At 38.5% G+C, this 14020-nt stretch overlaps 1 protein-coding gene across 16 annotated transcripts in view; it reads left to right on the top strand.

Annotated features, from left to right (window-relative positions):
• Unc79 (unc-79 homolog, NALCN channel complex subunit) overlaps positions 1-14020 on the top strand; it is a 258968-nt gene that overhangs the window by 115011 nt on the left and 129937 nt on the right. For all 16 annotated transcript variants that reach the window (XM_015495035.2, XM_048799242.1, XM_048799233.1 and 13 more), the window contains 4 exons: positions 1775-2004; positions 3736-3907; positions 5275-5505; positions 13353-13543. In XM_015495035.2, coding sequence (XP_015350521.1) covers positions 1775-2004; positions 3736-3907; positions 5275-5505; positions 13353-13543 — 824 coding nt within the window. The remainder of the gene's footprint in view (positions 1-1774; positions 2005-3735; positions 3908-5274; positions 5506-13352; positions 13544-14020) is intronic.

Genomic DNA, 14020 nt, shown 5'->3' on the forward strand with positions numbered 1-14020 from the left:
TAATGTCTGGTGAGGGCCTGTTTCTCATACGTGGTACCTCTTGTTGCCTCCTCTCGTGAAATGGGAATGAACTTGCTCTCCTGGACCTCTTTTAAAAGGCCACTATTTCCAGTCATGCAGTGTAGCCCTCGTGACCATTTAATTACCTTTTAAAGGCCCCACTACTAATATCATCACCCTGGAGGTTAAGATTTCAGTATAGGAAATCCTCCCTATATTTTAGGGGGAGGGTTGTGCAATAAACATAACTAACTGAGAGGAAAAAAATCAACACCAGAATACATCCTGATACATGTGGTTCAGCTGGTAGAGTGGTATGTTTGGTGGGTGAACAGAAGGAGCCCCAAACCAATAATTCATGTACTTCCAAAGGGAAACTGTGAGGTGAAAGAGATGTTGATCTCAGGAAAAACAATCCATTCAGGCTGATTTGGATGCCAAAGAAGATAAGGAGTCACAACAAATGATTTTTTTTAGGAGTCACAACAAATGATTTTTCCCCCCCAGAATTATTAGTAAAAAGAAAATACACTAGAAATATTTTAAACTCTTAAGACAATAAAGATGTAGCTACCCGATGAAGAGCTTGATATTTTGTAAAATACAGGGGCTGATGATGTATTGGTCTGTTTCCTATTTGGAACTGAGTTTCTAGCACTAGATCCAGAGTCAGCAGCCTTATGATCAAAGTGTATCAAACTTTGCTTTGAGATGGTGGTTCCCATGACGATTCATTAGTGTCGACAGTTCTATGTAGGTTTTGGGCTTGCTTTCTTCTTTCCATCTCCCATGGGGATATCTGTTCTGGAGCGTTCTCAAAGCTTTGCCAACCTCTGAGTTCTTAAAGATGACATGTCCCAGAAGTGTTCACATCTTTACAAGTACCATTGAAAGGCTGAAGAGCTCTGACATTGAACATGTGGTGGAAGCATCATAACAGGCTCAAGGCATGTGTTTTTTTGACCATTTGTTTTTGATGTCGGAGTGTCCTGCCTGGTCCTCAGATTGCTTTCCTTGGATGCTGCCTAATTTCTGGCCTCCTGTCAGGGCAGCTCTGACAACAGCCCCCTGAGCTTAGGAATCTATTTGCTGCACCACCCGACTCCCACCCCCCCACCACACCATCACTTCATCTGTTGATGCTTCCTGTGGTTGATTTCAGCAGCTGATTCTGTGAACGGTTCTGGCTGTGTTTTGGCATGTCCTGTAGTGTCCACTGACACGTTCTTCAGGTCTTCAGAGTGTGTTGGTGAGAGTGAGAGGCTTGCTTTAGGGCCATCAACTCAGCACAGCACGGCCCCTTCCTGTCCTTGAATGCAACAAGGACAGACTAGCTGCTGTAGAAATCTGCTCTTCCAGTGGTGGATAAAATAATTTTGAAAGAGTTTATTCCGGGAGTTAAATTCTTCCTTTCCTACTCTGATGTGCTCTCTCTAAACCACAGTTCTAATTTTTCTTTATATTTCTGTTGAAAACTCTTGAATCATTAACTCCAAATAATCCTGAAGGTGTCCTCATCCCCTGGCTTTTCAGTACAGTTCTACTGATCTCTGGAATGTATCTTACCCTCTCACTAGAAGACACCTTTCACCTTTCTTTTTGACTACAACTGGAATCTAACTGATTAGAGAATAACCTGCATTTTGGAAACCAGCAGTACTTTGAAATGAGCTGTTAACTTCCGGTGGTCCCTTAAGTTTCCCATTAGTTTAGTTCTTAGCCAAGTTTACCTAAGGGATCAGTTTTTAACTGATTTCACCACTTCTGCTTCTAGAACTGCAGTTCCCACGTTAGAAGAGCAGTCGTCACCTGCTTTTCCGCAGGGTGCTGCGGTCGTCACGGAAACAGGCCTGTTCGGTACTGCAAAAGATGCCACTCGAATCATCACAGTAATGAGGTGGGGGCCGCGGCGGAGACCCACCTCTATCAGACCTCGCCGCCCCCGATCAACACGCGGGAGTGCGGTGCCGAGGAGCTGGTCTGCGCAGTGGAGGCGGTGATTAGGTAACGCAGCTAGCCAGAGGTGTCTCTGACTGATTCCATTGCAATTCTTATTCAGTCCTGCGTCCGCACTGACCTTGGTGCACCGAGAAGCTTACATCCAACCCAAGTTCAGATGCCCGCAGTCTAGCAGCTCACCTTCCTGCAGAGTGGACACGATGATGCTTTCAATTGTGAATTCAATAAATATTTTTGTCCAATGCCAGGTACAGGCCAGGCATTGCACTAGGCACTTGAGAGACAGAATTGTCTTCTAATTACTCAGGCAGGGACTAGAAGAACTTACAAGTTTGTAATTGTGAACCACTCTAGTGAGCAATGACAGCCCTGAGCCAGGGGTAATAGGTAACTGGAGACCTCATCAGAGATAGGGATGCCTGCCTTGAGTGACAGCAGCATTAGCCAGTCAGGAGGGCAGCAAAGCCACAGGAACAAATCTTTTGCATGTGAGTGAGAAGTGGGGGAAGGACTCCAAGTTCTGTGGTACTGGGGTCAAGCTTGAGGCCCAGGAATTGAGACAGGGCCTGATCTGAAGGCTACAGGGGTTTTCTCCTTCTATTAGATGAAGGAGAAATCAGCATTTGAAATGATAATCTCTATACTTGTTCTTCTTATTCTTTTAAAAATATATGTAATATCCAAGGAAGCAAGATTAAAAACAAAACAAAAACACCACTGTTAGAATGTAAGTTTTAAGGACAGAGAGGGTCTTTTCTATTTCTCTTATCCCAGCGGTTGACACAGAGTAGAAATGTTTGTTAAATCAAGCATCAAGACAAGTTTGGAAATAGAAAACAAAACAAACAAAACCAAACAGCCATACTGTCATAATGGTTAGTTTTGCACATCATCTAGTTTCATTCAAATTCAAGTTTTATTTATATAACTCTAATCACAGTGAATCTGCCGCTCTTTTTGATACAACATTATATAATTAGCTCTTTCAGCGTTGTGAAGTTCCGTATTTATCACTTTTTAGTGAATACATCATATTCATCTAGATATAACTTATTTACTTCCACCATTAGATATTTAGATTGCATCTAATTTTTCAAATTTTATAAAGAACTCTTCAATATGTTTGTGCATAATGTTCTTCCTTTATTTTCTTAGGGTAGATTACCAGATGTGGGTTAACTAATCAAAGGGTCTGAATATTTTAATTGTTCTTGATAATTTACTAAATTGCTTTCCAAAGCATGTATATGAATTTACAATGCCAACAGTGTATATGAAGTTATTAGTTTTTGCTAAACCCTTATCAACATTATTATTTTTAAAGTTGTTATTTGTTTAGCAAATTGAAAAGGAGTCTTCATTGTATTACTTTCAGGTCTTTGAATACCAAATATTGAATATTTTTCCATTTGGATACAGGTGCTCAGTTTCTCCTTGTATCATACATTTCCTATCTACATGGCCTTCATGGTAGACATGAAGAAGAATGGACTCACAGTAGGATGGTTGGTGAACCAGAAATTAGAGACATCAGTTCTGCTTTTTTATAATTGATGGGAGGCAGTAGCCTGGTTGTGCCTCAGTTTGTTTGTTCATCTTTGAAATGGGAATAGAGTATAAAATAGTAAAAAAAAAAAAATGAAATTAGGCTTCTTGGAGTAATTCACACCAATTTAAAGGAGGTGATCTGTGATGCTTGAATTAATTGCTCTGGATAGGTTATGATTTGCAGTGTGTTTTTCCATAATCTAATTTGAAATCACCCCATTTTGTCAGCTTATTGAAAGAAGCCGAGTTCCATGCTGAGCAGCGGGAACATGAGTTGAATCGCCGGCGGCAGCTGGGCCTCTCCTCTTCCCACCATTCCCTGGATAATGCTGACTTTGATAACAAGGACGATGATAAACACGACCAGAGGCTGCTTAGTCAATTTGGAATATGGTTCTTAGTAAGAAAAAGAAGTTAACTATTCTCTGCTTTCTTGTTTTTTATTGCACTGATGAGGGATTTCTCCTGTTCTTTTGAAAGGAGTAAATACTAAATATTGAAAAATTATCTTAGTGCTTATAAATTAATCTTAGGGTTGTATACTTTGAGGTGCAGTGGCTGTCAGCTCTGGGTTGCCCATTAGATTTACCTAAGAAAATGTTTAAAAACTAACAGTGTCTAGATCTTACCTATAGTTCTGGAAATGTTTTAAAAAGCTCCCTGGTTGACTTTAATAAACACTCAGGCATTGAAACCTGCAATGTCACGGCCTTGCCTGGTTGAAATACACTTTCTTGACAAGGTGCAAATGGGAAACTTGCTAGTATGGATTGTAAAGTACTGGGTTCAACATAATTTACAGATAACTTACATCCTTTCTTTCATGTACATGAAATTTTTCTTGAAAGCCGTTTCTATGGAGCTTTATGTATATTTAAGTCAGGTTCTTGTAAACTACAGAAATCACAGCCAAACTTACACAAGGAATCAGTGATAGCAACTGACTGATTCCATTGCAACTCTTATTCAGTGGAGATTAACCATATAGATCTAAAACCTGAAGCCAGCCAAATGCACTGATTGTGCAGAGAAAGCAGGCTTTTATTTATTAATTTATTTTGCTGGCTACAGACATGGATTAAGTCTCCATAGTGATGTGTTTCTTTTATGCTTGCACACAGTTTCCTGAAAAAGTCTTTACCAAATTGGGATTTAATTGTTGATTTTGCATGTCTTGCTTCCAAGAACTTGTTATCTAATAATACCATGGCTACTATTGCTGGGAACTCTGAGGGCAGGGGCAGTGCTTTCTTTACTTTTTGTATTCTTGTACCCTGCTACAATACTGAATAAAAGATTATCTCCAAATGAATGAATAAATGATTTTTTTAAAAAAAAATCTACTTATAATATGGTAATAAAGTAGGGGCCTCAAAGTATTAGAATTATTACTGCTACAAAATTCTTACCTAAATCTGATCATGTTAGAAATGAAATGTATGTATATTATTTTTCTTTGAAGATATTCATGAAATAGCACTTCATGGACTTAATTTTTGGAAGCATTATCTAGCTAGGTTATGTAATAGATTTCTTGTAGGAAAAAAATGCTATTGGAAGGCAGAATCTTGAGGGGACATTATTGTTGCACTCCATCTGTCCCTGTAGAGAGGAACATAATTTCTGGATAAATGATCATCATTTATAAAACTGCCTGTTTCAAATAGATTTTCTGGAACATTTTTTTTTTTTTGCCTGTAAATGTACATGCAGTAATTTTGTAATGAAGGACGGAGACTGAACAAGTGTCTACTCTTTCTGCCCCAGGTGAGCCTGTGCACACCCAGTGAGAACACGCCTACAGAAAGTTTGGCCCGGCTGGTGGCCATGGTATTTCAGTGGTTTCACTCCACAGCATACATGATGGATGATGAAGTTGGAAGCTTGGTAGAAAAACTGAAGCCACAGTTTGTCACCAAGTGGTTGAAGACAGTATGTGATGTTCGCTTTGATGTCATGGTCATGTGCCTTCTTCCCAAACCCATGGAATTTGCCAGGGTAAGTGGAGGCCAATAGCTTGAACCTTGTTAGGGAGGAGGGCTCAGGGAGAAGCACCACCTTGACTGTCAGAATGTTGTCATTGTGGACAGAGGAGTAGCATCTCTCTTTCATCTTTTTAATTCTGACCAATAGCCAAAGAAGTTTAATAAGTGCATCTTCTGTGATGTGCTGCTTTGATGTTGGTTTGGGATATGGAAGAATGAATGGCAAAATGGATTTTTGAGGTATCTTTAAGAATTTAAGAAAGCATTCTCTCTTGACATTGCTGAATATATCTTTTAAGAAACAACCAGCCTGGAGTGGTGGCACATGCCTGTAATCCCAGTGGCTTGGGAGGCTGAGGCAGGAGGATCGAGAGTTCAAAACCAGCCTCAGCAATTTAATGAGGCCCTAAGCAACTCAGCAAGACCCTGTCTCTAAATTAATTACAGAAAGGTCTGGGCATGTGGCTCAGTGGTAAAGGGCATCTAGGTTCAATCCCTGGTACCAAAAAACAACCAACAGCATTCACAGCTTTTTCTGTGGGGTTGCTAGGGCTTAGTCCTTTCCTGGCTTAGTCTGTGGAAAGGCTACTATTGAAGAAGAGGGACTTTCTGTGGTACCATGTATATTTCTAAAGACGGTGGTACAGTTCCTGCACTGCCATTTGAAATTCCAAAACTGCTCAGAGACTGCCAGAACACTTCTATTTTCCCAGTTTAGGGGGCAGATTTCTCTGTGAGTACCTTTTGCTTCTCTTAGTGGATCACAGGTTGCAGATGTACAGCTGAGAGCACCTCATATATTTTCAATATGATATAATTTGTGTGTAACCCAGAAAAAATAGATGCCCAAAATCAGTTTTTGGCAGGAATACATGAAATTTTTTTCCAAGTATTTTTTAAATATATTTTTTAGATGTTGATGTACTTTTATTTTATTCATTTTATTTATAGGTGATGCTGAGAATTGAACCCAGTACCTCAGACATGTTAGGCAAGTGCTCTACTATTGAGCTACAGCCCCAGCCCTCTAAGTAGTTTTTAAGTTTTATTTGTAATTTTTTTGTTTCCATTCAAAAAGACCTTTAGGCAATTTTCAATTTAAAACTGCATTGAAATAGGACACTTAAGGATAAAACAGAACACAGACCATCTGAAGGAGTAGCTTTTATTTGATTTCCAGGACTCAGTGATGTGTGCATTTATCCAGATATACTTCTTTTTTCTTTGGTGCCACCTACTGACTCAATTATAAATTTGAATTTTTACATAATGGAAATTTCCCATTTGCTGGAATTCTTTGCCTGTGTTAATATGTTTTCTATTATTATTTCTCTTAGAGTGGTGAAGAATTGGTGTGATCCAACCCAGGAATATGAGAAGAAATTATTATGTTAATAGGAAAACTTTTCTTAATTGGGTCCAGTTTTTGGTGGTCTGAAAGTTAACTGATAATAGAGTAACAGTAGAGAAGACACGGTTTGTTTATGAGTACATGTGGGAGTACTCAATGATGAATTACTCCCCGAATAGACAGAAATAAAAGATTTATATAGCAAACCAAACAAAGGGGTTTTTTTTTTTTTTTTTTTTTTTAGGAGTTGCTGAGATGTTTTGGAAATTTTTTTATTTTTTATTTTTTTGACACTACTGCAGATGGGCAGGAAGTGGCCTGTCTGTATGGCAGCTGAATTCATAGGAAACTCCCTTGGGAGGGAGGTTTATTTTCTGGACTTTGTTTTAGTTCAATATTAGAAATTCAGATAAGGTTTCTTTCTGTTCCTTCTTTAGCTCAAATGTTTTCACTTTAAAATAATCTTGATGCCAATTCTGGGCGTTTGAGTGGATCCTCACCTTTCTTCCTCTGAAACTTCCCTTGAATTTTCACACTTAAAAAAGAAGCTAGGTAGATTGCTGTGGAGAGAAGCTTCTAGTTAGGAAATGTGAGGTAAGAGATCTGCACACGGGAAAAAGCATAGATTAGCATGAGGAACAAAAAAGCAAAACAAAGATTAATGATTGTAGTAAATTATAAATCTAGTTTCTGAGTCCAGAGAACAGTAGTTGAGAACATTTTAGATATTGGACAGCCCTTTTTTATATTTTTATTTAGAGACAGGGTCTCACTGAGTTGCATAGCACCTCACTTTTGCTGGTTCTCCTGCCTCAGCCTCCTGAGCCACTGGTATTACAGGTGTGCACTATCACGCCCAGCAAATCTGTGCAGTCTTGAACATCTAAATACATTAATGTATTTGACTAGTAAACTCAAGAAGATTAAAAATATAATGTTTATCATATGCAGTGCTAATAATTCTGAAAAACAGTTGCTTTTATTAAACCAACAATATTAAACGAGTTTTATTTACCAAAGATTTACACAGATCACATAAACTTAACACATTTGAGTCAGTTCCTATGTTTTTGAGACTTTTAGGAATATTTAACTTGTATAAGCACTTAATTTTTGAAACCTATTTATAATAGGGCTGTCTTGTAAAGGATTTTATAAATAATTTGGCAGTACTAGTAGCTAGAGGTAAGAAGAGAGTCCACATATACATAATGTCTATACAAAGACATATAGAGAGACAAAATAGAGACCTTGCAACTTTCAAAGGAGTACAGACTCACTAGTTTGTGTAAGGTTTGGTCTTCATCTTTGTCTGACTTTTATTTGAATTGTATTCTTGCAGATGGAATAAGTCCTTCCCTGTTCAATGCAACGGCTAAAGCTTTTTTTTTTTTTTTAACCAATATTTGTCAGAGAGACCTTTAACTCTTTTTATTTGCCGATATGTAGTCTCAGGGAGGTGTGCTAAACCTCAGGTGGTTGTTTTAGTCTAGAGAAGCTATTTTTTTCCCCATGAATACACCTCACTTCTGTAACCCCATCTCTACCTAAACAATGTACTATTTATGGTAGTCTTTTTTTTTGCCCCCAAGTTCTTTTATTTATTTATTAAATTCATTTTTCATTGGTGTATACATATATACACACATATAAATACACACTCATATATATAATCCCCATTTTGTGTGTGTATGTATATATATACACACATATGCATATATGTGCGTGAATGTGTGTATATATATATATATATATATATATATATATATATATAATCCCCATTGTATATACAAGTTGGATTCATTGTGGTATGTTTGTACATGGATATAGCATAATTTGGTAGATTTCATCCCTGAATAGATAGGCTAATTTTTCTGAGATGAACTAAGGAAAAAGGCACTGGGTTTTAAAATTTAAGTGTTCTGGGCATGGTGGCACATGTAATCCCAGTGACTCGGGAGGTTGAGGCAGGAAGATCATCGGTTTGAGGCCAGCCTAGACAACTTAGTGAGACCCTAAGAAATTTAATAACACTCTATCTCAAAAAGCTAAAAGGGTAAAAGGGTTGGGGGTGTAGCTCAGTAGTAAATCATCCCAGCATTCAATCCCAGTAACATCCCAGCATTCAATCCCCCCCCCAAAGTATTAAGGGTATTAATTGGTGTGTATCAGGAAAAATTAATTTCTCATATTTTATGTCAAGACGCAGTAGTGCAGTAAAGTAACGGGCCTAATTCTGGGGCTTAAGCCAGAGTTCTTTCCCTTGGAGTCTGCATTTTAAAGAGGCTCTCAGGTTCTGTAGGAGATGTCTAAAGTGCCTGCTCTGGGTGTGTCAGGGGCATGTTTGCCAGTTACCAAGTTTTGTGTGGAACAAACAGTGAATTCTCAGGGTACTGTTGAGCTTTTACAAGGAGGCATTTTTAAGGGCAGTCGAAATTACCCGCCCTGAGAGCCTGCAGGTCTTATAGCCAGGCTGAGGGCTAGTTGATGTGAGGTCTCAGGGTGGCTGACTAAGCAGGCAGAGGCGTAGGGCAGCTACTATTTGAACTTTTCTTCTCCCTTAGGGCAGGAAAGTTCCTTTTTGTCCAAACTTTTTACAGTATCTGCAAGTATTGTGTGATGAACAGCAGAAGTTTGATATTGGTAAGAAAGATGGGTGGCTCAGGGTTACTCCTAGAGCCACATTTCTGTTTTTATAAAGTCAGTAAGGCAAGGACAGTTGTTGGGGTTTTTTTTTAATATTTATTTTTTAGTTGTAATTGGACATAATACTTTTATTTTATTTATTTTTACATGGTACTGAGGATCGAACCCAGGGCCTCACATGTGCTAGGCAAGCACTCTACCACTGAGCCACAACCCCAGCCAGGACAGTTGTTTTTAATTCTTCAAAGAATTGGGTGGTGGCCTCAATAATAACATTAAGGGGATGGCCTGCTCATCCAACTAAATTATTTTGAATTTGTTTCTTTATATCAGAGAAAAAATTTCCCACTGATATAGAAATGAAGATTCCTATATTCTGGGGCTTTTGGATTTAGAGCTCTATGTTTTGGGAATGTTTTTATAAATTGTTTAACAAAGCCTTTAGAATGTGTTGCTGCCCTCTGAGCAGTTTTACTGTAGTTCAGTTAACCTTCTAGGGAAGGCTTCTAGAACAGTTTCTATCAGAACTTGAACTTCAGCCTTCAGCTGGATCATTTGTAGGAAAGGCGTGCAGGGAAGTTTGTAGTGGGTGTGGATCTTAATTTTAGCTCTAAATTTGATTTCTCTTCTTTAATTTTGTTGAGGGAGTCTTTTCGACTAGCCATGGTGCTTTTTTGTTTTGTTCTTTCCATTTGATTCTTTTATATGGACAAAAGGACATTTGTTCAGTAAGTGCTCTCTAAAAATACTTTTATTTATTTTCTTTGTCTAAAGTGGTGTGTTTGCCCCCAGTGTTGGGCATTGAACCCAGGGCTTTGTGTATACTAGGCAAGTAATGTAGAGCTCCCCTGAGCTATGGCCCCAGCCCCTGAAGTTGGATCTTTTATTCCTCACTTGGGGAATTCCAAGTTACTGCTCTCTTCCCCCCATTGATTTCAAGGTAACATAAGAATTGGTGATGTCTGAACTATTTTACCTCCTTTTTTCTTTTATTTATTTTTATTAATTTTTGTAATTTGTTTTAATTAGTTATTCATGACAGTAGAATGCATTTATGCACTTTGATATATCAATCATAGATGGGATATAATTTCTAATTTTTCTGAGTATACATGTTATAGAAATGCTGTTACAGACTACAGTTACCAAATACAAAGTATCAAACCTTCTATTGGTCCCACAATTTCCTGTCTGCTAGGTAGCTTGCTTGCTAGGTAGCTGGCTGGCTGTGGTCTTTGTGGAGGAGGACTAGTCCTGTGCAGGTGTAGAGGTCATCTCCCTTTCAGCTTATTCTCAGGAATGTCCTTTCAGCCACATAGGTCCTCGTGTTGCCACCTCTTCTGGCTGCTTAGTGTCACTGCTAGCTGTACAGTGTTGGTATATAGTCCATCACCCCAGTTCTACTAACCAGGCTGGTGCATATTGCCATAGGATCCTCTGGTTATAGTTCATGATATCATTTCTTTAAAAACAAAACAAAACAACTGTTCTTCCAGAGACATCTGACTTAAAAAATTGGGTCCCCAACTGTTCAGTACTCCTCAATAATAAAGTTGTTAACTGGTGTTCTTTCCATCTTTATAGGAGTCAGGTGTTATCCTTATTCAGCCTCTCTTGCCCAGGGTCCACTGTGAATTACAGACCATCTAGTACTTGGTCCTGTTGTTGACATCCCACTGAGCCACAAAAATGAGATTGATTATGTAGGCCTTGTTACAGAGTTGGACACAAATATCTCTGGGGTTGTTAGCATTATACTACAGCTGATGGGACCATTTGTATAGATTTCTGGCATCGTGTTCTTCCCAGAGAGGGATCTGCCGTCACTCACTTTTCAGAAGGCACAGCTCTGAATGGCATGGAACTCTCATTTTAGTGCATATTCCAACTGGCTAACCATATCTAACTGCTGGCCCTTGGCCTAGTAATTCTTGCAGGTGTCATTGGGAATGCCTTACTGGTGGACATACTCCCAAACCAGTAGCCTGTGAACTCCCTTACATGCTGTTGCTCCAGAACAGGGTGGAGGGTCCTGTGCCCTTCCTCTTGATGTTGGTCAGATCTGCCCTGGCACTGGGGCTGGTGTGTTCCAACAGGAGCTTCAGTACTAGGGGATGTTCCTGGTGACACTGTCATAGTTGACATCATCCACACTGTGCCAATCAAACTCCTGGTGACACTGTCATAGTTGACATCATCCACACTGTGCCAATCAAACTCTTGGGCAAATCCATTAGGGACAAGCACTCATGAGTCCAGGGGTACATCCTGTACCCCAATGGCACAGCTGATTGCCCAACAAGGGCCAGTAGCGGGTCTGGCCTGGAGGGTGGCAGAGGCAAGACTGTGCAGTGCCTGCTGCCTGCAGGAGCAGCAGCAGCAGCAGCCACAGCTGCACCTGCCTGGATGATGCCTTCCTGCTGGCTCCTGCCCTAGATCCTAAATCTTGTGCTGGCTTCCCATACCTGTGCTGGCCTTGGGCCAGCAAGCACCAAGCCAGCCCTCATGCTCCCATGTCCTGACCTTACCCCTTAAAAATCTTTTTGATCGTGACAGTTTTTCCAAATAAAATGATCTATAATCTGGCCATTGACAATTTAGGATCTCCAAAGGCATTCTAAAATTTGATTCAAAACCAAGTCTTTACATGGCTTAACCATGAGTTACAATGCAAAGGAAACTCCATAACAATACATTCCAGGTTCTCAACATTACCAATGTCAGCTCTTTGAAGTCTATCTGTAATTAACAGCAACAATAAAAATCCCAGAAATAAATTCATTTTCTGAAAATAGCTAATCATCTGGGATTTTGATCAGCATGACACCAGATAGATATTTGAGTTTTAAAATAGAATTGGTTAATTTTTTAAATAATCTAGAATTCTAGATATAATCATTAAACATTTAAAATTGGAGTCATTGGGCAGGGGTTATGTAACTCAGAGGTAGAGTGCATTCTTAGTTTGTGCTAGGTCATGGGTTCAATTTGCACAGCCTAAAAACAAACAAATAAAACAAAAAACCAAAAACACACAGAAAAAAATTGGATTCATTTAAAATAAGATGATTTCCTATAAACCTTATCTTCCATGGTAAAGACTCGGGAACTGTCAATGGTTAACCCTTTGTTACTTTTATAAGAGAAATATAGTATCTTTAACATCAGAGTTAAAACAACTTATATTTGTAAATTTATGATTACATTTTTTTCCTCCTCTAGGAAGTTGATGTACTATCTTGATCATTACAAAATGCATCTTTTTATTCACTAATTCAACCAGCCTCAAAACATTCTTAGGAAAAATTTGTGGCAGAATTTGCAGCTTAGAGAAAAAAGAACTCTACTGAAAACCATAACCTGAAAAAATGAGGAATTACAAAAAATAAAATACTGCAAGATAATTTTTAGAAGAATAAGGACTATGTTTTCTGGAAAAAAAAATCTATAATAAGAAGTGTGTTGTAGTAGAAAACCGTATTTCTCTGAAGCAAGGTGTAACTGCACATGCTATAAGGAATTTATCAAGCTTTAGAGATAACAATGCTCCATAGTATTTTCAATGATGTTAGGAAGAAATCTTTCTAATTGTCATTGTGATTTGGAAAGTACAAAGTAGAATAGTTCAAATTCAACCTGTGATCAATATTTGACCTATTTGTAACTATGTTTTCCTTTACTACTAATGGATCCTAATGTTCAGTTGTAGATTCTTACAAATCTCACTGAATATTCTTGGCCAAGAACTCCGATGTTATAGGCTCTGGCCTTTCTGTGTACCCATTTCCTTTAGGAAGTTCTTGAGTATGATTGTAACAGGAGTGTTTTGTTCTTTTCCCCTGTGGTTGTGAAAACCCCACCAGGTTGGTGGATACTGGGATAAGTCGTGTAGCACAGTCACTCAGCTGAAGGAAGGTCTCAACCGGATCCTTTGCCTGATCCCCTACAATGTGATCAGCCAATCAGTGTGGGAGTGTATTATGCCAGAATGGCTGGAAGCCATCAGAACAGAAGTCCCAGATAATCAGTTAAAGGAATTCAGGGAAGTATTAAGGTGGGTAAGTAGTTTAATGAAGTCACCGCAATTATATTGATATCTAACATTTATCAAGCATGTACTGTGTGCTAGGTACTCTACTAAGCATTTTGTGTAATCTCCCTTTTTAACAATTCTATGAGAATTGGGAAGCCACAAATAAAATAGCTACTATTAATTGAATCAAAATGATTTGAAATTGTTCAGAAAAGATCTTGTTCTTAAGGAATAATAAATATACATCACATTGTTTGCTTATTTTCAAATATGATTTGAAATTGACTGTGTTGGAAAAGTACAAAGATAAAATATTTTTAGAGGCTAGGATGCAGCTCTAATTCCTTAGAAATGTAATTCCTTCTGTTAAACCTAATATGCATATGGGCATTAATGTGATTCCATGTGAATTATTTATATGTATTTCTATGATGTAAACAATTCTCTTACAGTGAAACAAGTTATACTAATAATAGGTCAGAGCACAAACTCATCTAA

The sequence above is a fragment of the Marmota marmota genome, unplaced genomic scaffold (assembly GCF_001458135.2).
Source record: "Marmota marmota marmota unplaced genomic scaffold, marMar, whole genome shotgun sequence".
In the NCBI taxonomy this organism is placed as follows: domain Eukaryota; kingdom Metazoa; phylum Chordata; class Mammalia; order Rodentia; family Sciuridae; genus Marmota; species Marmota marmota.